Source organism: Scomber japonicus, chromosome 7 (genome assembly GCF_027409825.1).
Source record: "Scomber japonicus isolate fScoJap1 chromosome 7, fScoJap1.pri, whole genome shotgun sequence".
NCBI classification, from domain to species: Eukaryota; Metazoa; Chordata; class Actinopteri; order Scombriformes; family Scombridae; genus Scomber; species Scomber japonicus.
In genome coordinates, this window is record NC_070584.1 from 34,978,691 (window position 1) to 35,001,820 (window position 23,130).

General features: G+C 46.2%; 1 protein-coding gene across 1 annotated transcript in view; it reads left to right on the forward strand.

Annotated features, from left to right (window-relative positions):
* frem1b (Fras1 related extracellular matrix 1b) overlaps positions 1-23,130 on the forward strand; it is a 309,123-nt gene that overhangs the window by 282,301 nt on the left and 3,692 nt on the right. The window contains exons 21-28 of the mRNA XM_053322680.1: positions 2,726-2,867; positions 4,456-4,666; positions 6,879-7,143; positions 13,445-13,865; positions 19,016-19,217; positions 20,982-21,126; positions 21,548-21,677; positions 22,314-22,386. Coding sequence (XP_053178655.1) covers positions 2,726-2,867; positions 4,456-4,666; positions 6,879-7,143; positions 13,445-13,865; positions 19,016-19,217; positions 20,982-21,126; positions 21,548-21,677; positions 22,314-22,386 — 1,589 coding nt within the window. The remainder of the gene's footprint in view (positions 1-2,725; positions 2,868-4,455; positions 4,667-6,878; positions 7,144-13,444; positions 13,866-19,015; positions 19,218-20,981; positions 21,127-21,547; positions 21,678-22,313; positions 22,387-23,130) is intronic.

A 23,130-nucleotide genomic window follows, 5' to 3' on the forward strand; every position in this document is an offset into this window, starting at 1 on the left:
CTTATTTCCTTCCTTCCTCCTTTTCTTCCATCTGTCCTTCCTCCCTTTCCTCCTTCCATCCTTCCTTCCTTCCTTCCTTCCTTCCTCCCTCCCTTCCTTCCTTCCTTCTGTCTGTCCTTCCTACCTTTCTTCCCTCTTTCCTTTTGTCTGTCTTTCCTTCCTACCTTTCTTCCCTCCTTCCTTTTGCCTGTCTTTCCTTCCTTCCCTTCTTATTTCCTTCCTCCCTTTCCTCCTTCCATCCTTCCTTCTTTCCTTCCTCCCTCCCTCCCTTCCTTCCATCCATCTGTCTATCTTTCCTACCTTTCTTGGTTCCTTCCTTACTCCCTTTCTTCCTCCCTTCCTTCCTTCCTTCCTTCCTTCCTTCTGTCTGTCCTTCCTACCTTTCTTCCCTCTTTCCTTTTGTCTATCTTCCCTTCCTACCTTTCTTCCCTCTTTCCTTTTGTCTGTCTTTCCTTCCTACCTTTCTTCCCTCCTTCCTTTTGCCTGTCTTTCCTTCCTTCCCTTCTTATTTCTTTCCTCCTTCCATCCTTCCTTCCTTCCTTCCTCCCTCCCTCCCTTCCTTCCATCCATCTGTCTGTCTTTCCTACCTTTCTTGGTTCCTTCCTTACTCCTTTTCTTCCTCCCTTCCTTCCTTCCTTCTGTCTGTCCTTCCTACCTTTCTTCCCTCCTTCCTTTTGCCTGTCTTTCCTTCCTTCCCTTCTTATTTCCTTCCTTCCTCCTTTTCTTCCTTCTGTCCTTCCTCCCTTTCTTCCTTCCGTCCTTCCTCCCTTCCTTCCATCTGTCCTTCCTCCCTTTCCTCCTTCCATCCTTCCTCCATCCCTCCCTCCCTTCCTTCCTTCCTCCCTTTCCTCCTTCCATCTGTCCTTCCTTCCTTCCATCTGTCCTTCCTACCTTTCTTGGTTCCTTCGTTCCTTCCTTTTTTCCTTCCATCTGTCCTTCCTCCCTCCCTTCCATCTGTCCTTCCTCCCTCCCTTCCGTCTGTCCTTCCTCCCTTCCTTCCTTCAGTCCATCTGTCTGTCTGTCCTTGACAATCTCTCTTTCCTACCTTTCTTCCCTCTTTCCTTTTGCCTGTCTTTCTTTCCTTCCCTTCTTATTTCCTTCCTTCTTCCTTCCTTCCTTCCTTCCTTCCTTCCCTCCATCTTTTTAATGATGTGGGCCTCGAATGAAGATGAGTTTGACCCCCTCTGCTTTAAACCTTTAAGACAAAATGTACTAAAATATTTAATGAACTTTCATGAACTGGAAACCTTGTTACGTCACCAACAACCTCACAATAAAAATAAAACAGCTTCTCTCTTAATTATTCATAACTTAATAAAATTTAGATGTGAGTTTATAAAAGTTTAGCTGTGAGCAAACTGCTGCAAAGTTTTAACATGTTGGGTGAAGGGAGGAAGGAAGGAAGCGAAGGAAGGAAGGAAGGAAAGGGACGAAAGGGACAAAGACAGGATGGAAGGAAAGAAGGAAGGAAAGGAAGGATGGAGAAAAAAAAAGAAGACAGGAAGGAAAAATGGAGGAGGGAAAGGAAGGAGGGAAAGGAAGGAGGGAAGGAAAGAAGAATTGAAGGAAGGAAGGAGGGTAGGAAAGAAAGAAAGAAGGGTGGGAGGAAGGACAGATGGAATGAAGGAAGGGAGGAGCGAGGGAGGATAGAAGGGAGGGAGGATAGAAGGAAGGAAAGGAGGGAGGCAGGAAAGAAGGAAGGAAGGAAGGACGGAGGAAGGAAAGAAGGAGGGAGGAAGGAAGGAAGAAAGAAAGGAAGGAGGGAACGAAGGAAAGAAGGAGGGACTAAAGAAGGAGGGAGAAAGGAAGGAAGGAAGGAAAGGGACAAAGACAGGATGGAAGGAAAGAAGGAAGGAAGGAAGAGAGGAAAGAAGGAAGGAAAGGAGGAAGGAAGAGAAGACAGGAAGGAAAGATGGAAGGAAGGAAGGAGGGAAGAGAAGACAAGAAAGAAAGATGGAAGATGGAAGAAGGAATGAAAGGAGGGAGGGAGGAAAGATGGAAGGAAGGAAAAAAAGAAAAAAGATAAAGAAAGGATAGAAGGAAGGAAGGTAGTGAAGGAATGAAAGACAGATGGAAGGAAGGAAGGAAAGAAGGACAGATGGAAGGAAGGAAGGAAGGAAAGAAGGAAGGAAGGGAGGGAGGGAGGGAGGGAGGAAGGAAGGAAGGAAGAGAGGAAGGAAGGAAGGAGAAAGGGAAGGAAAGAAGGAAGGAAGAGAAGACAAATGAAAGATGGAAGGAAGGAAAAAAGAAAAAAGATAAAGAAAGGATAGAAGGAAGGAAGGTAGTGAAGGAATGAAAGACAGATGGTGGGAAGGAAAGAAGGAAGAGAAGACAGGAAGGAAAGAAGTTAGAGAAGAAAGAGAAGGAAGGAAGGTGGAAGGAAGGAAAGAGGAAAGGGAGGAAGGAAGGAAGGAAAGATAGATGGAAGGAAGGAAGGAAAGATAGATGGAAAGAGGAAAGGGAGGAAGGAAGAGAAAATATGAAGGAAAGATGGAAGGAGGAAAAAGAGGAAAGGAAGGAAGGAAGGAAAAGAAGACAGGAAGGAAAGTAGGCCGGATCGGACCCAACATGAGGCCCTCATGTTTGAGCCCCCTGGTTTATGGGGACTGACTTTTGGAGCCTCGTGTGGCCGTTAGAGGAACTGCAGCCTCAGCAGAGTTTTATCTCTCGTCCTCCTGAACATGAAACTGGTGTCTGATCATGGTCTTCTTCGTTGGTGTTTCAGGAACGCGGGGTTGGAGGTGAACTCCGGTGAGCGCAGAGTGATATCCAGCGTTGTGCTGGAGGCCGAGGACCTCGACTCACCCCCCAACCAGGTTTACTACTTCCTGAACGCAGCGCCACGATACGGGAAACTACAACTGAAGGTGTTTTATTAACTATATTTATTTATTTAAATTTCACTTAACCCTCCCGTTGTCCTCGATTCAAGGAAAGGAAAGAAGGGAGGAAGGTAGGAGGGAGGGAGGAAAGAAGGAAGGGATGAAAGGAAAGAAGAAAGGGAGGAAGGAAAGACTGAACAAAGGGAGGTAGGAAGGGATGAAAGAAGGAAGGAAGGGAGGAGGGAGGGAGGGAGGAAGGGAGAAAGGAAAAGAGGAAGGGAGGAAGGAAGGAAAGAAGGACAGATGAAAGAAGGAAGGGAGGAAGGAACAAAGGAAGGTAGGAGGTAGGAAGGGATGAAAGGAAAGAAGGAAGGCAGGAAGGAAAGAAAGAAGGAAGGGAGGAGGGAGGGAAGGAGAGAGAAAGGAAAAGAGGAAGGAAGGAAAGAAGGACAGATGAAAGAAGGAAGGAAGGAAGGAAAGGAATAATATTATTTATAATCTTATAATGTAAGATCATGCCAAACTAGATGATATGGTGTTTTATTGACTATTTACTGTTTTTAACCCTCCTGTTGTCAAGGAAGGAAGGAAATAAGGAAGGAAGGGAGGAAGGAATGGAAGGGCAGGAAGGACGTAGGAAAGAAGAAGGAAGGGAAGGGGGAAGGGAGGAAGGTAGGAGGGAAGAAAGGGGGAAGGGAGGAAGAAGGAAGGGAAAGAGGGAGGAAGGAAGGAAGGGAGGAAAGGAAAGGAAAGCAGGAAGGAAAGGAAGGACGGACAGAGGAAAGAAGGAAGGTAGGAAGGAAGGAAAGGAAAGCAGGAAGGAAAGGAACGACGGACAGAGGAAAGAAGGAAGGTAGGAGGGAGGGAAGAAAGAAGGAAGGAGGGTAGGAGGGAAGGAAAGAAGCAGGTAGGGAGGATGGAAGGAAGGTAGGAGGGAAGGAAAGAAGCAGGGAGGGAGGAAGGAAGGACAGAAGGAAAGAAGAAATGGGGAAGTGAGGAAGGTAGGAGGGAAGGAAAGAAGCAGAGAGGGAGGAAGGAAGGACAGAAGGAAGGAAGAAATGAAGAAGTGAGGAAGAAGGAAGGAAAGGAGAGAGGAAGGAATGAAGGAAGGAAGGGAGGAAAGGAAAGCAGGAAGGAAAGGAACGACGGACAGAGGAAAGAAGGAAGGTAGGAAGGAGGGAAGAAAGAAGGAAGGTAGGAAGGTAGGAGGGAAGGAAAGAAGCAGGTAGGGAGGATGGAAGGAAGGTAGGAGAGAAGGAAAGAAGCAGAGAGGGAGGAAGGAAGGACAGAAGGAAGGAAGAAATGAAGAAGTGAGGAGGAAGGAAGGAAAGGAGAGAGGAAGGAAGGAAGGAAGGGAGGAAAGGAAAGCAGGAAGGAAAGGAAGGGCGGACAGAGGAAAGAAGGAAGGTAGGAAGGATGGACAGAGGAAAGAAGGAAGGTAGGAAGGAGGGAAGAAAGAAGGAAGGAAGGAAGGTAGGAGGGTTGGAAAGAACCAGGTAGGGAGGATGGAAGGACAGAAGGAAGGAAGGAAGAAAGGGAGAAGGGATTAAGAAGGAAGGAAAGGAGAAAGGAAGGAAGGCAGGAAGGACAGAAGGAAGGAAGGTTTTTCAGACTCTGCTCCGTTCCTCTGCAGACGGACTCCGGGTGGATCGAGCTGTCGGTCGCTCAGAACTTCACTCAGGACGACGTGGAGATGAACCGTCTTTGGTATTCACACGCCGCCGCCGCCGCCGCCAGCACGCCCGGGTTCAAAGGTCACGACAGCTTCCGCTTCACCCTCAGCGACCTGGACAACGAGAGTCCTGCTCAGAGCTTCTTCATCTCCGTCCACACCGTGCAGAAAGGTCAGAGGTCAACTTCAGCATAACACATACTGTTCACTATCAGCTGGTTTAACCCTCCTGTTGTCCTCGAGTCAAGGAAGGAAGGGAGGGAGGAAGGAAGAAGGAAAGGAGGGGAGGAAGAAAGGATGGAAGGGAGGAAGAAAGAAGGAAAGGAGGGGAGGAAGGGTGGAAGAAGGAAGGGTTAACACACTGTTCACTACCAGCAGGTTTAACCCTCCTGTTGTCCTCGAGTCAAGGAAGGAAGGGAGGGAGGAAGGAAGGATGGAAGGGAGGAAGAAGGAAGGAAGGGGGAAGGAAGGGGGGAAGGAAGGGAGGAAGAAGGAAGGAAAGGAGGGAGAAATTGAGGGTGGAAGAAAGAAGGAAAGTAAGGAGGAAGGAAGGGAGGAAGAAAGGATGGAAGGGAGGAAGAAAGGATGGAAAGGAGGAAGGAAGGGAGGAAGAAAGAAGGAAAGGAGGGGAGGAAGGAAGGAAGGGGGACGGAAGGGGGGAAGAAGGAGGGGAGGAAGAAGGAAGGAAGGGAGGGAGGGAGGAAGAAAGAAGGAAAGGAGGGAGGAAGGGTGGAAGAAGGAAGGAAAGGAAGGAGGAAGGGTGGAAGAAGGAAGGAAAGGAAGGAGGAAGGGTGGAAGAAAGAAGGAAAGGAGGGGAGGAAGGGAGGAAGGAAGGGAAGAAGAAGAAGGAAGGACGGAGGAAAGAAGGAAGGGAGGAAGGGGGGATGGAGGATGGACAGAGGAAAGAAGGAAGGAAGAAAGGGGGATGGAGGAAGGAAAGAAGGACAGAGAAAAGAAGGAGGGAGGAAGGAAGAAAGGAAGGATATTTAAAGGGTTAAATAAAGAAAAAAGGAGAACAAAATCCTTTAGATGTAGTTAGAGCATACACACACACACACACACACACACACACACACACACACACACTCTGCACCTTCACACACCTCTGCCCTCTGTGGTCCCACCGGCCGGTCTAGAGGGTCATACATTATTAAGCCTCGCCCCCCTCCCTCCTACCCTCGCCCCCCCCTCCCTCCTACCCTCGCCCCCCCCCTCGCCCCCCTCCCTCCTCTGCCCCCCCCCCCCCCCCGCTGCTCGCCGTTTGCCAGCTTTGCCAGTCGGGTGAACACAGCGCAGCGAGGACTCGGCCCTTCTGGCTCTCGGCCCTCCGATCCTTCGAGGAGCCGAGGTGAGAAACGGACGACCTGCTCAGCCTCTGAATAATTAACGGAGGAGAGGAGGAGCAGCTGTGGAGTGTGTCTCCTCTGGGTGCTCCTCGCTCCTCTGGGCTCTTCCTCTTCTTCTTCCTCCTCCTCCTCCTCCTCTTTCTCTTTCTCTTTCTCTTCCTCCTCCTCCTCCTCCTCCTCCTCCTCCTCTTTCTCTTCCTCCTCCTCTTCCTCCTCTTCTCTTCTTCCTCCTCCTCCTCCTCCTCCTCCTCCTCCTCCTCCTCCTCCTCCTCTTCCTCCTCTTCTCTTCTTCCTCCTCCTCCTCCTCCTCTTTCTCTTCCTCCTCCTCCTCCTCTTCCTCCTCTTCTCTTCTTCCTCCTCCTCCTCCTCCTCTTTCTCTTCCTCCTCCTCCTCCTCTTTCTCTTCCTCCTCCTCTTCCTCCTCTTCTCTTCTTCCTCCTCCTCCTCCTCCTCCTCCTCTTCCTCCTCCTTTTCCTCTTCCTCCTCTTCCTCTCCCTCTTCGTCCTCCTCTTACTCCTCTTCTCTTCCTCCTCCCTTCGTCCTCCTCTCATTCTTCTTCCTCCTTCTCCCCCTCTTCCTCCTCCTCCTTCTCCTCCACCTCCTCCTCTTCCTCTTCATCCTCCTCCTCCACCTCCTCCTCTTCCTCTTCATCCTCCTCCTCCTCCTCTTCATCCTCCTCCTCTTCCTCCTCCTCCAGTTGTGTCAGTTTGCCAAGCTGAACTTAAACCATCAGTCGTTTTTCGCCATTTTTCAGAAACTAGGAAGGAAGGAAGGAAGGAAGGAAGGAAGGAAAGAAAGAAGGGAGGAGGGAGGGACAGAAGGATGGAAGTAGGAAAAGAAGTCAGGACGGAAATATGGAAGGAAGGAAGGAAAGATGGAAAGAAGGAAGGAAAGATGGAAGGAAAGATGGAAGGAAAGTGGGCCGGATTGGACCCCTTGGCGGGTCAGTTCTGGCCCACAGGCCGCATGTTTGACACCCCTGGGTTACACCATTTGACATTTTCAGTCCTGCTGTGACCTTTTGACCTTTGACCTGCAGGTGACATCGTGCTGCTGACCCGGCCGGTGCAGCTGATGGAGGGGGAGCGCGTCGTCCTGAACACGGACATCCTGCTGGCCTCAGACTTGTCGGGTCGTCCCGAGCAGCTCGTCTACGCGGTGTCGATGCCGCCTCGTCACGGCCTCGTCCACGCCGTCCAGCAGCCGGGCGTCGCGCTCGTCTCCTTCACGCAGCTCGACGTCGCAGCGCACCGAGTGTGTTACACGCACGACAACAGCCACGACGCCGAGACCGACTCCTTCAGGTCAGATATTACATTATATCATACCACCTTAAGGCCGTCCTACATCTCTTAATACCACCTTAACGTCCTCCTACATCTTTACATACCACCTTAACGACCACCTACACCTCTTCATACCACCTTAACGACCTCCTACATCTCTTCACACCACCTTAACGACCTCCTACATCTCTTCATACCACCTTAACGACCTCCTACATCTCTTCATGCCACCTTAACAACCTCCTACACCTCTTTATCCCACCTTAACGACCTCCTACATCTCTTCATACCACCTTAACGACCTCCTACATCTCTTCACACCACCTTAACGACCTCCTACATCTCTTCATACCACCTTAACAACCTCCTACACCTCTTTATCCCACCTGAACGACCTACTACATCTCTTCATACCACCTTAACGACCTCCGACATCTCTTAATACCACCTTAACGTCCGCCTACATCTCTACATACCACCTTAACGATCTCCTACACCTCTTCATACCACCTTAACGACCTCCGACATCTCTTAATACCACCTTAACGTCCGCCTACATCTCTACATACCACCTTAACGATCTCCTACACCTCTTCATACCACCTTAACGACCTCCTACATCTCTTCATACCACCTTAACGACCTCCTACATCTCTTCATGCCACCTTAACGACCTCCTACATCTCTTCATGCCACCTTAACGACCTCCTACATCTCTTCATGCCACCTTAACGACCTCCTACACCTCTTCTTACCACCTTAACGACCTCCTACATCTCTTCATGCCACCTTAACGACCTCCTACATCTCTTCATACCACCTTAACGACCTCCTACATCTCTTCATACCACCTTAACAACCTCCTACATCTCTTCATCCCACCTTAACAACCTCCTACATCTTTTCATACCACCCTAACAACCTCCTACATCTCTTCATGCCACCTTAACGACCTCCTACATCTCTTTATCACACCTTAACGACCTTCTACATCTCCTCACACCACCTTAACGACCTCCTACATCTCTTTATACCACCTTAACGACCTACTGCGTCTCTTCATACCATTTTAACGACCTACTACGTCTCTTCATACCACCTTAACGACCTACTACGTCTATTAATACCACCTTAACGACCTCCTACATCTCTTCATACCACCAGTTCTGGTCCTCTGAAATGAGTCCAACCAGGAAGTAACTTAGAGCTGCATTCTATCAAAAGGCCACCAGGGGGCGACCGTCTCTATACAAGTCAATGGAGAAGTAACTTAGAGCTGCATTCTATCAAAAGGCCACCAGGGGGCGACCGTCTCTATACAAGTCAATGGAGAATTCACCAACTTCTCACTTGATTTCTAACCTCAGTAAATGTTTTCAAAATGTGTTTATGGTCTCAGGTTGATGGACTCCTGCTTTTGCCTCTGAGGGCCTAAGCGGGTCATCAGCTGGGGACAACCAGTCATAGATGTTTCGCTCCTTTAACCCCAGTATATCTCCTGGTGGCGGAGCAATGGCCGGGATCTCTCCCTGCCACCCCCTGCTGACGCCCTAGGTGTTGATCGGCCCCCAACTCCTATGCTTCCTCCTAACTGGGGATTTCCACCGGGTCTGTCAGCGGCGCGGAACGGCTGCGCTACGGTTTAGCTCCGTCCTCTGCCCGGCGTCAACTCACACCGGGAGCGTTACAGCAGCGGAGCTCTGGTAGAGAAAGCTGCCTTTTAAAATGAAGTTGCACTGCTAATACAGTAATTACCGCAGCCCAATCAATTCTGAACGAGTGCCTTTAGTCTACCGTAATTACTGTAGTAGCTAGTCTACCTTAATTACTGTAGTAGCTAGTCTACCGTAATTACTGTAGTAGCTAGTCTACCGTAATTACTGTAGTAGCAGCTAGTCTACTGTAATTACTGTAATAGTAGCTAGTCTACAGTAATTACTGTAGTAGCTAGTCTACCGTAATTACTGTAGTAGCTAGTCTACCGTAATTACTGTAGTAGCTAGTCTACTGTAATTACTGTAGCAGCTAGTCTACCGTAATTACTGTAGTAGCTAGTCTACTGTAATTACTTTAGTAGCTAGTCTACCGTAATCACTGTAGTAGCTAGTCTACTGTAATTACTGTAGTAGCTAGTCTGCCGTAATTACTGTAGTAGCTAGTCTACCGTCATTACTGTAGTAGCTAGTCTACCGTCATTACTGTAGTAGCTAGTCTACCGTAATTACTGTAGTAGCTAGTCTACCGTACTTACTGTAGTAGCTAGTCTACCGTAATTACTGTAGTAGCTAGTCTACCGTAATTACTGTAGTAGCTAGTCTACCGTAATTACTGTAGTAGCTAGTCTACCGTCATTACTGTAGTAGCTAGTTTACCGTCATTACTGTAGTAGCTAGTCTACTGTAATTACTGTAGTAGCCAGTTTACTGTAATTACTGTAGTAGCTAGTCTACCATAATTACTGTAGTAGCTAGTCTACTGTAATTACTGTAGTAGCTAGTCTACCGTAATTACTGTAGTAGCAGCACAACTAAACGGCCCGATTTTGTTAACTTGCTCAATTTTGGTTGATTTGGTAATTTTTTTAGATGTTTGTGCTGATGTCATGTGTCAGTAGCTACGTAGCTAGATGGAGTCTTTATCTGTTTTATTCCTGTTTGTTGCTGAAATACGATCGGGAGGCTGCACGGGTTGTTTTATTTTGAAAAACGGAAGTTTTATTATGCCGATTCAGTGTCGGACTTCCTGTCTGGTGCGATCTGCTCTGTTGAGCTTGTTGTGAGTTACAAACAGCTCCGTCAAAAATAGAAATGCTGCAGAGTGATAGCGCTGCTGGGACGTTGCTGACACGCTGCTGAGACGCTCCCAGTGATAACACTCTCATTGATTATAGTGCTACTGATCAGCTGCGGTGACCGCGGTGCAACTGTAACGCGCCGCTGACGGACCCAATTTCCACCGGGTCCGTCAGCTAACCCTCCTCCCTCCGCCTCCTCAGCCAATTCTTTGACGGCTTTCCGATGTTCCCCTCCTATGCATCCCATGTCACGGAGTAGGCGAGCAGTTGAGGATCCGATAAACCCCTAAACCCCCGACACCCCACTTCCACAGGACACGTGATGGCCTCCCAGCCTGCCTCCTTGCACTCTGCCGCCAGGTCAGCATACTTAGCCCGCTTCCGCTCGTTGGCAGCCTGAATACCCTCCTCCCACGGGATGGTGAGCTCCACCAGCAGGACCGTCCTGCGAGCCTCTGACCACAGAACTAGGTCCGGCCTAACAGACAGAATATACTTTAATGACAGCAAACCAGACATTAGACACGTCCGGTTGTCGAGCAGCTGTTCTCTTTGACTTCATCCCTCTCGGCTAAGTGAAGCTCTTTTGCAGCGCAGCATGAATTTATGCACACATCACAAGAATAAATGGCAAATAATCTGCCTCCATATTGTGAGAGACGAGGATATTTCTGTCAGCAGCAGCAACGTGTCCCCCCCCCACCCCTTACCTCCCCCCCACAAAAATAAAGTATCACACACAACATTTGGCCGACGAGAGGAAACTGGGCAACGAGACGAGAAGAGAAAGAGAAAAAAAAAAACCATCGGTGTCAAGAGACGAGAGGCTTTTTCTGCTGCAGTATGTTTATCTGCTTTTCCAGCCAATTTGGCCGGCGGCATGGTTTTAAAGGGAGGAGGAGTGTGTGTGTGTGTGTGTCTGTGTGTGTGTGTGTGTGTCTGTGTGTGTGTGTGTGTGTGTGTGTGTGTGTGTGTGTGTGTGTGTGTGACCTGGAGTGTGTGCAGACCCCGGGTTTTGTCACCCAGACCTCTGCTGCCCCGGCCGGCTGGCGATCTGGCTCCAGAAGACGATCAGATCACAGCCAGCCAACACCGAAAGACTGACAGACAGGAAACCAGACAGTAAGAGAAGGAAGGAAGGAAGGAAGGAAGGAAGGAAGGAAGGAAGGAAGAAAGGAGACGAAATGCCTCAACATCAGTTTAAAGAAAGAAACTGTTTATTATGAGTCTGATGATGACTTTTAACCCTCCTGTCGTCCTGTTTTGACTGTTCCTTCCTTCCTTCCTTCCTTCCTTCCTTCCTTCCTTCCTTCCTTCCTTCCTCTTTCTTCCTTTCTTCCTTCTTCCTTCCTTCTTCCTTCCTCCCTCCCTCCTTCTCTCTTTTCTCCCTTCCTTCCCCTATCCCCCTTTCTTCCTTCCTTCTGTACTTCTTTCCTCCATCCTCCCTTCCTTCCTCCCTCCCTTTCTTCCTTCCTTCCTTCCTTCCGTCTGTCCTTCCTCCCTCCCTCCTTCTTTCCTTCCTTCCTTGACTCGAGGTCAACAGGAGGGTTAACACACAGAAATGAGACTGATATTAGATTTTAACACATCACACTATTTCCTATAATTACAAATATTCTTTTTGACTCTTTACTAAAAATCTGGATAATCAATAATTAACATATTTTAATGTCATAAGAAGAAGATTAATTAATCTCAAGAGTTTCCCCGTGAGTCACACTGACTGCAGTACTGCAAAGAAGGAAGGGAGGAAGAAAGAGGGAGGAAGGAAGGAAGGAAGGAAGGAAAGAAGGAAGGAAGGAAGGAAGGAAGGAGGGAGGAAGGAAGGAAGGAAGGACTGCAGGTTTAGTTTGATTATGAAACATTTAGATTAATTAATCTTAAGAGTTTCCCCGTGAGTCACACTGACAGCAGCTTCAGTCATCAATCACACACATAACGGCCTGTTTTCATCGGTCACACACACACACACACACACACACACACACACACACACACACACACACACACACACACACACACACACACACACAGCAGGGACAGTGGACTTGAAAAACAGAGTGTGTGTGTGTGTGTGTGTGTTGTAGATTTTGTCGTGCTCTCAGCCCTCTGCCAACACAATCTGCCTCTCAGCCCTGCAGCTGACAAACTGCCCCGGGCCTCGGCACACCGGCCACCACAGACACACACACACACACACACACACACATACACACACACACATCTGGCTCTGGTGTCGGGAAGGCTGCTGTCTGCGGCCGGTGCTCTGGACGCCATCGTGCCAGCGCTGTTGTTATTCTCCTCATAATGCACATTCATCATCTGCTGTCACGGCAACACACACACACACACACACACACACACACACACACACACACCTACACACCTGAGTCACTATAGCAGCGTCGTTCTCTGTCCTGATTCACACACGTCAAATTATTATATTAAGTTAATAATAATAATAATATTTAGGGTAGGGCTGTCAAACGATTAATTTTTTTAATCGCGATTAATCGCAGCATTTCCATAGTTAATCACGATTAATGGCGTTTTGACTTGCATGTTTAAAATCCTGTTATTTTCCATTTGAAGGCAGTTTTAAGCCCATAATGTAAAGCATTTCTTACCAGAGTGTCTTAACTGGGAATCAATCACGGCTCTGCTGCGACTCCCACACTCCAAAATGGTCCTTTGGTGGAGCTGAGGCTGGCTTGGCTGCACCTGGGTGTTTAGCGTGGAGGTGCTAACTCAAACTCCACGTACTCCGGTGGTAGTTAAACTCCGTTTGACACAGGTTGCATTTTACTTTTGACTTGTCAACTGAAGCGTCTGGAAGTGTTTTAAAGTTAAACAAGCCGTTCAAAAGTCCAGTAGCTCTCTTACTTTCCATCAGCGCGGTAGGTTTACTGCAGGAGGCCACTTCAAAGCATAGCGCTACAGCTAGAGGAGCCGTCTACGGGGGAGTAGAAGGGACAAAAAGGCTTGACACATTAAAATGCCATTAAAAAAAATTAATGCGTTATGGATTGCATTAATCTAATCGTGATTAACACGTTAACGCTGACAGCCCTACAATATATATGTTGTTGTTTTGTCATTTTAATTTGTCCCCCGTCTGTATTTCTTACAGCCGTGTGTTCAGCCAGGATTTCAGGTTCTGAACCTCAGAAGTCAGAGAGGTTGTTTCAATGAAACGAAACATTTTAAATCATTTTTAGGCTTTCATTACAAATTAAAAGGGAATCTATTCAGTATCCCTCCTGTTGTCCTCATGTCTAGGAAGGACGGAAGGAAGGAAGGGAGGAAGGAAAGGAGCAAGGAAGGAAGGAAGGAGAGGAGTAAGGAGGGAGGAAGGAAGGATGGAAGGAAAGGAGGGAGGAAGGAAAGCAAGGAGGAAGGAAGGAAGGAAAGAAGTATGGAAGGAAGGAAGGAAGGAAGGAAGGAAGGAACAGAGCATATTAAAGGCTTCATATACAACCTTTAATAATAGATTTATAATCAGCTGTCATAATTTTGTCTTCTCAGTTTCGTCGTCACCAACGGCGACTCGTCTCGCAGCGGGTCGCTCCACTTCACCATTGAACACGGCGACCGCATCCCTCCGACGCTCCACCTCAACGCCGGCCTCCAGCTGCAGGACGGCGCCACGGAGACGATCGGCGCCGACCGGCTGCAGCTCACCGACCCCGACACCGCCGCCGCTAACCTGAGCTACGTCATCACGCAGCCACCACGCTACGGCAAGCTGCTGCTGGGAGGAGTCCCGCTGACACCGCCGCTGAGGTTCAGCCAGACCCACGTGGACCAGCTGGACCTGGCTTACCAGCACGACCCGAGCAGCCCGGCCGACATCGACAGGTTCTACTTCCTGCCGACTGACGGGAGCAACAGAGGATACCTGGAGTTCGGACAGCTGAGAGAGGAGCCGGCTGTGTTTAACATTCAGGTGAGCGAGACACACAAACTGCAGAGTTAAAACTACAGCAGATTTATTTAGTCTTACTGGGGATTTCCACCGGGTCCGTTAGCTCCACGGTTTAGCTCCGTCCTCTGCTCGGTGTCGACTCACACCGGGAGCGTTACAGCAGCGGAGCTCTGGGAGAGAAATCTGCCTTTTAAAATGAAGTTGCACTGTTAATACAGTAATTACGGCAGCCCAATCAAACCCGAACGAGTGTCTTTAGTCTACCGTAATTACTGTAGTAGCTAGTCTACCGTAATTACTGTAGTAGCTAGTCTACCGTAATAGCTAATCTACCGTAATTACGGTAGTAGCTAGTCTACCATAATTACTGTAGTAGCTAATCTACCGTAATTACTGTAGTAGCTAGTCTACCGTAATTACTGTAGTAGTTAGTCTACTGTAATTACTGTAGTAGCTAGTATACAGTAATTACTGTAGTAGTTAGTCTACTGTAATTACTTTGGTAGCTCGTCTACTGTAATTACTGTAGTAGCTAGTCTACCGTAATTACTGTAGTAGTTAGGTTACTGTAATTACTGTAGTAGCTAGTCTACCGTAATTACTGTAGTAGCTAATCTACCGTAATAACTGTAGTAGCTAGTCTACCGTAATTACTGTAGTAACTAGTCTACTGTAATTACTGTAGTAGTTAGTCTACTTTAATTACCTTAGTAGCTCGTCTACTGTAATTACTGTAGTAGCTAGTCCACCGTAATTACTGTAGTAGTTAGTCTACTGTAATTACTTTAGTAGCTCGTCTACCGTAGTAGCTAGTCTACCGTAATTACTGTAGTAGCTAGTCTACCGTAATTACTGTAGTAGCAGCACAACTAAACGGCCTGGTTTTGTTAACTTGCTCAATTTTAGTTGATTTAGTAATTTTCTTTGATTGTTGTGCTGATGTCAAGGCTGCACGGGTTGTTTTATTTTGAAAGACGGACGTTTTATTATGCCGATTCAGTGTCTGACTTCCTGTCTTGTGCAATCTGCTCTGTTGAGCTTGTCGCGAGTTAGAAACAGCTCCGTCAAAAATAGAAATGCTGCAGAGTGATAGCTGAGACGCTCCCAGTGGAGACACTCTCAGTGATTATAGTGGTACCGATCAGCTCCGGTGACCGCGGCGCAGCTGTAACGCACCGCTGACGGACCCGGTGGAAACTGGGCTTTAGTCTGACTAGTAGTGGAGCAACAAGGAGCTAAATCAGAACTTCAATTAAGTGAAAATAAGGTTCAAAAACAGTTATTTGTTGTGTTGGAAAGACGAGAAGCTGGAGAAGTCGTCACTGGAAAATAATCAAGTTTTTCGGTTTCCTTTTATTACTAAAAATGCACAAAAAAGAGCAAATGTTTTGTTAATTAAAAATACTGTTAATGGCCTTTTGATAAAAACATCAATTTGTCTCGTTGTATTTAATTGAAGTCGATGTTTAAAGAGGATTTCTTTAAATTTGATACAAACATCCACTTGGACTCAAAGATGAACTGAATATAATTTAATGAGGTCAAAGGTCAAAGGTCACTGTTACCTCACAAACAGAAAAACATACTTAAAACATACAATTAACCCCCCACTCCCACCCCCCATAATAAAAACAAAGTACAGAAAAATAGAAAGACATAAATAAAATGATTGCAGCATAAAATAATAATAAGCTTTAAAATCATTAAAAGGACATAGAGTGCAAATGAAAGATTAAAATGTAAAGTGCTTTAAAAGAGTTCAATCATAAGCTCAGGAGAAGAGAAATGTTTTTAACCTGGATTTAAAAATGTTCACTGTTTGGGCTGATTTCAGTTCTGCTGGTAGTTTGTTCCAGTTGTTTGCAGCATAACAGCTCAAAGCTGCTTCACCATGTTTAGTTTGAACTCTGGGCTCAACTATCTGACCTGAGTCAGTAGATCTCAGAGCTCTGGGCTCAACTATCTAACCTGAGTCAGTAGATCTCAGAGCTCTGCAGGGTTTATATTCTACTAACATGTCATTCATGTATTCTGGACCTAAACCATTCAGTGAGAAATGTAGTGGAGTAGAAAGTACAATATTTCCCTCTGAAATGTAGAAAGTAGCATCACATGCAAATACTACAGTAAAGTACTAGTACCTTAAACTGTACTATAGTGAAGTACTAGTACCTTGAGTAAATGTACTTAGTTGTGGTTCAGTTATATTTTTCTAATTAAAGCCACAAAGTGAATACCAGAGAAGAAGAAGTGAAGTCTTCATGTTAGCCGAGCTGCTTGATGTTGTTAGAGGTGAAGCTGCCGACTGAAGTCTGAAGTACACTGATGAATATTTGAAAGCAAGAGCAGCAGGTGAGCCAAGACCGACCCCCAACCCCCCCCCCCCCAACCCCCCTCCCCCCCCCTCCCATCCTCCCATTGCATGTTACCTGAACACACGCACACACACACATACACACACACACAGTCACACACACAGTCACACACACACACGCAGGCAGCCAGGTGGCTAACGCGTTGGCCGGCCCGACTGTCCTGAGCCTCTGACCGATGTGTATATGTTTTATTTTTTATTTTTAGATTAGGAGTAAAGAGTTGAGAGATGTGACGTAAAATGTTCCAGGTATAGTCTGCCCGATGGGAAAAAGGCCGAGTGTGTGTGTGTGTGTGTCTGTGTGTGTCTGTCTGTCTGTCTGTCTGTCTGTCTGTCTGTGTGTGTGTGTGTGTGTGTGTGTGTGTGTGTGTGTCAGAGAAGAAAAATAAATTCATGTATAAAAATAAACTGCAGCTGTTTAAAAACTATCTTAAATTATTATTATTAATAAATTGATGTAATAATAATAATAATAATCTTTATTTATTGAGCTCTTTTATAATCTCACGTTACAAAATGTTTCACATGAGGAACCAAATTAAAACCAGCAGCAGAATTTAAACAAGCAAATTATAAAAAACAAATAAATTAATAAAAAAATACAACAAAATAAAATATAATATAACATAAGACTTAAATGTTCAGAGCAGTTTATAAAACAAATGACAGCTCAAGGGGGCGATCAGTAAGATTAATAAAATCCATAAAAATCTATAAAATCAGCGTCCAAGCAGTTAATAAGAGAAATAAATCTAAATATAATATTAAATATAATCTTTAAAAAGGTTCTCTGATAATAGTAAACTATTACAGAAAGATGAACTGGGATGTCTTTATGTAAATATACTGTTTAAATGGATTATAATTTAACTTCAGTTATTATTAAATTATCCTTATACTGTAATCTGGGGCTGAAACTAAATGTTTTTATTACAGTATTAATAAATCTGTAAATGTTTTAAATGAATTCTTAATTAATATTATTCTTAATTAATCCTCTATTATATATATTATCAGATAAACTGAATCTTCAAATAAAAATCTTTATATTTTTATTATATTTATATTATCCAAAACCAACATGTATAATTATATTAAATCATCCTGCTCTGAAAAAACTGTTTAAAATTATAATTTCACTGGTTTTATAATTATCACAAATATTTTTATTAATTTTCATATTTTTGTTTAATTCAGAATAATTTTAATTAAATAAGAATAAGACAATAAATCAAAGTATATGTTTAAAATGTAAAACTAATAAATAACATCACATATATTATAAGAGGTTTAATAACTGTGATTACTGGCTGGTCTGATTATTACACGTGACAGCAGTGACACCTAGTGGCCAGAAGTTGGAACTGCAGTGACACCTAGCGGCCGGAAGTTGGAACTGCAGTGACACCTAGCGGCCGGAAGTCGGAACTGCAGCGAAAAACAATATTAATCTTTATTCACATCAGAAAATCATGATTTCTTTCTGGACTGAGATCAGATATGTGTAAATGATTATTATATCTTTAAAATACATTATTAGAGTTATTAAACAAGGCAGTTTTTAAAATAAAATAAATTAATAAATTAAAATAAATAAATGAATTCAAAATAAATGTTAATGTAGAGAAGATTTATTATCAGAGAGCCAAGCAGCAAAAAGAGGAAAGAAGGAAGGAAAGGAGGGAAGAAGAAGAAAGGAAAATAGGGAGGAAGAAAGGAAAGGAGGGAGAGAGGAAGGAAGGAAGGAAAGGAGGAAGGAAAGGAGGGAAGAAGAAGAAAGGACAAGAGGGAGGAAGAAAGGAAAGGAGGGAGGGAGGAAAGAAGGAAGGAAAGGAGGGAGGGAGGAAAGGAGGAAGGAAAGGAGGGAAGAAGAAGAAAGGACAAGAGGGAGGAAGAAAGGAAAGGAGGGAGGGAGGAAAGAAGGAAGGAAAGGAGGGAGGGAGGAAAGGAGGAAGGAAAGGAGGGAAGAAGAAGAAAGGAAAGGAGGGAGAGGAAGGAAGGAAGGAAAGGAGGGAAGAAGAAGGAAGGAAAAGAGGGAGGAAGAAAGGAAAGGAGGGAGGGAGGAAAGAAGGAAGGAAAGGAGAGAGGGAGGAAGGAAGGAAAGGAGGGAAGAAGAAGAAAGGAAAGGAGGGAGGGAGGAAGGAAAGGAAAGGAGGGAGGGAGGAAGGGAAGGAAAGGAAAGGAGGGAAGAAGAAAGGAAGGAAAGGAGGGAGGGAGGAAGGAAGGAAAGGAGGGAAGAAGAAGGAAGGAAAAGAGGGAGGAAGAAAGGAAAGGAGGGAAGAAGAAGAAAGGAAAAGAGGGAGGAAGAAAGGAAAGGAGGGAGGGAGGGAGGAAGAAAGGAAAGGAGGGAGGGAGGGAGGAAGAAAGGAAAGGAGAGAGGGAGGGAGGAAAGGAAAGAAGGAAGGAAGGAAGGAGGAGGGAGCAAAGAAAGAGGGAAGGAGGGGAAGAATTAAGGAAAAATTAAAGAAAGAGGGAGGGAGGAAGGAAGGAAGGAAGGAAGGAAGGAACAGTCAAAAGAGAGACGGGGTCTGTTTGACCCAGGAGGACGACGGGAGGGTTAAATCTGCATTTCTGGGTTTAATCAAGACAGACAAGAAGATAAGTTTGAATCTGAAAAAGAGAAAATAAAATAAAATGCAACGAAGTAAAATCAGAAACATCAAGCAGAGAAGATGAATTAGAAAGAAATTAAATGTAGAGGAGAAACTGAAAGTACCAGAATCATTGTCTCTCTCAGACTAAAGGATAAAGCTCCTCTGTTCTGTTCTTTCTAATAAAAGTCTCCTGCTGTCTCCAGGTGGACCGAGTGGACCGGATGCCTCCCAGTCTGACCACCAGGCGGACTCCCAGCACGGTGGTGGATCTGGGCGGAGGACGCTTCGGCATCTTCATCACCTCCAAACACCTGCAGGCCTCCGACCCCGACAGCCCAACGGAGGAGCTGGAGTTCTCCATCAGCAGACCGCCACACTTCGGCTACCTGGAGAACGCTCTCACAGGTCTGCTGTTCGTCTGTTAACGGGCCCAGAACTATCAATCAATCTTTATTTGTATAGCGCCAAATCACAACAAAGTTATCTCAAGGCACTTTACACATAGAGCAGGTTCTAAACCGAACTCTTCAGGTTTTAACTTTAAAGAGACCCAACATTCCCACATGAGCAACAGTGGAGAGAAAAAACTCCCTTTTAACAGGAAGTAACCTCAGAACCAGACTCAGAGTGGGAGAACATCTGCCTCGATTGGTTGGGGTTGAGAAGAGAGAAAGGAAGGAGAGAGGAAGGAGAGGAGAGGAAGGAGAGAGAGGAAGGAGAGGAGAGAGAAGCACAATGAATATCAACAATGAAGCTTAGAAGGTCAGGGACTGGAATCTGTCATCCGGACGGACAACTCCGGGGAAGAAGTTTAGCTTATTGATGTATTAATAGAACATGAATGTTAATGGATATAGATGGATGGATAGAGAGAGAGAGGGAGGAGGAGAGAGGAGCTCAGTGCATCATGGGGGTCCCCCGGCAATCTAAGCCTATGGTAGCATAAGTTAAGAGCTCAAAGAGCCCTAACTATAAGCTTTATCAAAAACTTAAGTTATAACTATAACTATAACTATAACCCTAACCCTAACCCTAACCCTTTTAAATGTCGGTCTAATTCGAGTGGATGGAGGAGTGCTCATCACAGCTATGACGATAACGATAAAGGAGAAAGATATCGTTTAATCACTTTCAGAGCAATTTCAGACAGTGTCTACATTTGGAAAGCCGTCACCATCACCGTCCTCTTCCGCTTTATACTGGTCGGGTCTCGGGGGCAGCAGCCTAAGCAGGAAGCCCAGATTTCCCTCTCCCCAGCCACTCAGTCCAGCTCTTCCCGGGGGATCCCGAGGCGTTCCCAGGCCAGCCGAGAGTCTCTCCAGCGTGTCCCGGGTCTCCTACCGGTGGGACGGGCCCTGAACACCTCACCAGGGAGGCGTCCGGGAGGCATCCTGACTAGATGCCCGAGCCTCCTCATCTGGCTCCTCTCGACACGGAGGAGCAGCGGGTCTACTCCGAGCTCCTCCGAGATGACTGAGCTTCTCACCCTATCTCTAAGGGAGAGCCCAGCCAGCCTACGGAGGAAGCTCATTTCAGCCGCTTGTACCCGCCATCTTGTTCTTTCGGTCACTATCCAAAGCATTTGGAAAGCCATGTTGCATTTATGTTTGCATCCAGTGGGGCATCACAATAAAATTAGGCATAATGTGTTAATTCCACAATAGGAGATATGTCATGTTGTAACAGTTTTGGTGTTTAAAGCCTGAATATATCGGTATCGGAAATTAAGAGTTGGGGAATATCGGATATTGGTAGAAAATTCAATATTGAGCATCTCTAGTAAAAACACAACAAAGTTAGCAGATCTGTGCTCATACTGTGTCCCACCAAGCTTCAACATGTGCTACTGTGGCTCAGTTTGGTCTTAAAATACTGAAACATCACAGCAGCTAGTGTCTGAAATACTTCTGATCAACACACTGAATCAGCACCTGATCTGACCTCTGCCGCTTTGCTTTTGATTTACCCATACAACAAACTACAGCAGTAACAGCTCATCAATAATTAGCTGCAGACACAGCTGGAGCATGCAGCGCGTACTGGACACCGCTGTTTACAAGAAGTTCTCGTGCTCAGTGTGGACGGTCCTTTAGTCGTCGTGTTGCAGCGTGATGCAGGTCAACACTGTCTCTAGTCAGACTGAGACTCTGTCCTCTCTCGTCCTGCCAGGTGCTTACATCAAAGGTCGTTTCACCCAGCGGGACGTGGATCAGCGAGCCGTGGTGTTCATCCTCCCGGCCGACATGGAGGTGACGGCAGACAGCTTCCAGTTCCGCCTCACAGACCCGGCAGGAAACACCATGCTGCCCGAAATGTAAGGTTGTCTAATCTAAGGGTCAAAGACGATTGGGGGGGGGGGGGGGTTGGGTGGTCATATTCTTAGTGTTTCAAGGAAGGGAAACACTAAGAGGGAATCTGATGCTAAAAAGACTGTAAATGTGTCAGTGAGGAAAGGAAGGAAGGAAGGAAGGAAGGAAGGAAGGGAAACACTAAGAGGGAATCTGATGCTAAAAAGACTGTAAATGTGTCAGTGAGGAAAGGAAGGAAGGAAGGAAGGAAGGAAAGAAGGAAGGAAGGAAGGGAAACACTAAGAGGGAATCTGATGCTAAAAAGACTGTAAATGTGTCAGTGAGGAAAGGAAGGAAGGAAGGAAGGAAAGAAGATAAATGAGGACATAGATCTTAGCAGTGTGCTGAGTTCAGTATATGAAGGATTCAGCTGAGTGTCTCCTGCAGACTGGAGCTGTCCTGGTCTCGGGTGGAGTTGTCTGCGACCTGCTACAGAACCTGTGAAACGGCGGGAACGCTGCAGATCCAGATCCAACGCAGCGGAAGGAGCATGGACCCGGCTTACGTCGCTATCCAGGTCTGACTGTGATGCCTTTATTCCTCTCTCTGTCTGTCTGAGAAGCACACATGGGCTTAAATGGAGTCACAGTACCAATTAAACCCACTTTATTCATCAAGAAGAAGAAAGGGAGGAAGGGAGGAAGGGAAGAAAGAAGGAAGAAAGGGAAGAAAGGAAGGAAGGAAGGAAGGGAAGAAAGAAGGACAGATGAAGGGAAGGAAGGAAGGAAGGAATGTAGGAAGGACAGATGAAGGGAAGGACAGATGAAGGGAAGAAAGGAAGGAAGGAAGGAAGGGAAGAAAGAAGGACAGATGAAGGGAAGGAAGGAAGGAAGGAATGTAGGAAGGACAGATGAAGGGAAGGAATGAAGGAAGGAAGGAAGGAAGGAAGGGAAGAAAGAAGGACAGATGAAGGGAAGGAAGGAAGGAATGTAGGAAGGAAGGAAGGAAAGAAGGAAGGAAGGACAGAAGGAGGGAACATTTACCCTAACAGATGAAAAGTCATCAAATGTAATAAGTTACATTACTTTTATGAAGTCATTGAAATAGTTACATTACTGATTACATTTAAACAGAGTAACTAGTAATCTGTAATCTATTACGTTACCATGGTAACCTTCTGAACCATGTGACTTGAATCTGAATGTTTCTGCAGGTGGAAGAAGGATCGGCTAAACCCGGCAGAGATTTCACTCACAGCACTGCGGCTCTGATCCAGTTTGATCCAGGTCTGATTCTACTGGACTCTACTGGACTCTGTTCTACTCTGCTTTATTTAACCCTCCTGTTGTCCTCGAGTCAAGGAAGGGAGGAAGAAGGAAGGGAGGAAGGATGGAAGGGAGGGAGGGAGGAAGAAGGAGGAAAGGAGGGAGGGAGGAAGGAAGGAAGGACAGGAGGGAGGAAGGAAGGAATGACGGAAGGAGGGAGATAGGAAAAGAGGAAGGAAAGGAAAAGAGGAAGGAAAGGAAGGAGGGAATGATGGAAGGGAGGAACGGAGGAAGAAGGAGGAAAGGAGGGAGGAAGGAAGGAAGGAAGGGAAGAAAGAGGAAGGAAGGAAGAAAGGAGGAAGGAAGAAGGAAGGAAAGGAGGGAGGGAGGAAGGAAGGAGGGAAGGAAGGAAGGAAGGAAGGGAAGAAAGAAGGATATATGAAGGGAAGAGGGAAGGATGGGAGGGAGGAAGATAGGAAGGACAGAAGGTCCTTCCTTCTGTCCTTCCTATCTTCTAGAAGGAAAGAAGGAAAGAAAGGAGTAAGGATGAAAAGAGGAAGGAATTTAGGAGAGAAGGAAGAAACGAAGGAAGGAAGGAAGAAAAGGAGTGAGGACGAAAAGAGGAAGGAAGGGAGGAAGGAAAGAAAGGAGGGAGGAAGGAGGAGGGAGCAAAAAAAAGTGGGGAGGAGGGGAAGAAGGAAGGAAAAATTAAAGAAAGAGGGAAGAAGGAAGGAAGGAAGGAAGGAAGGAAGGAAGGAAGGAAGG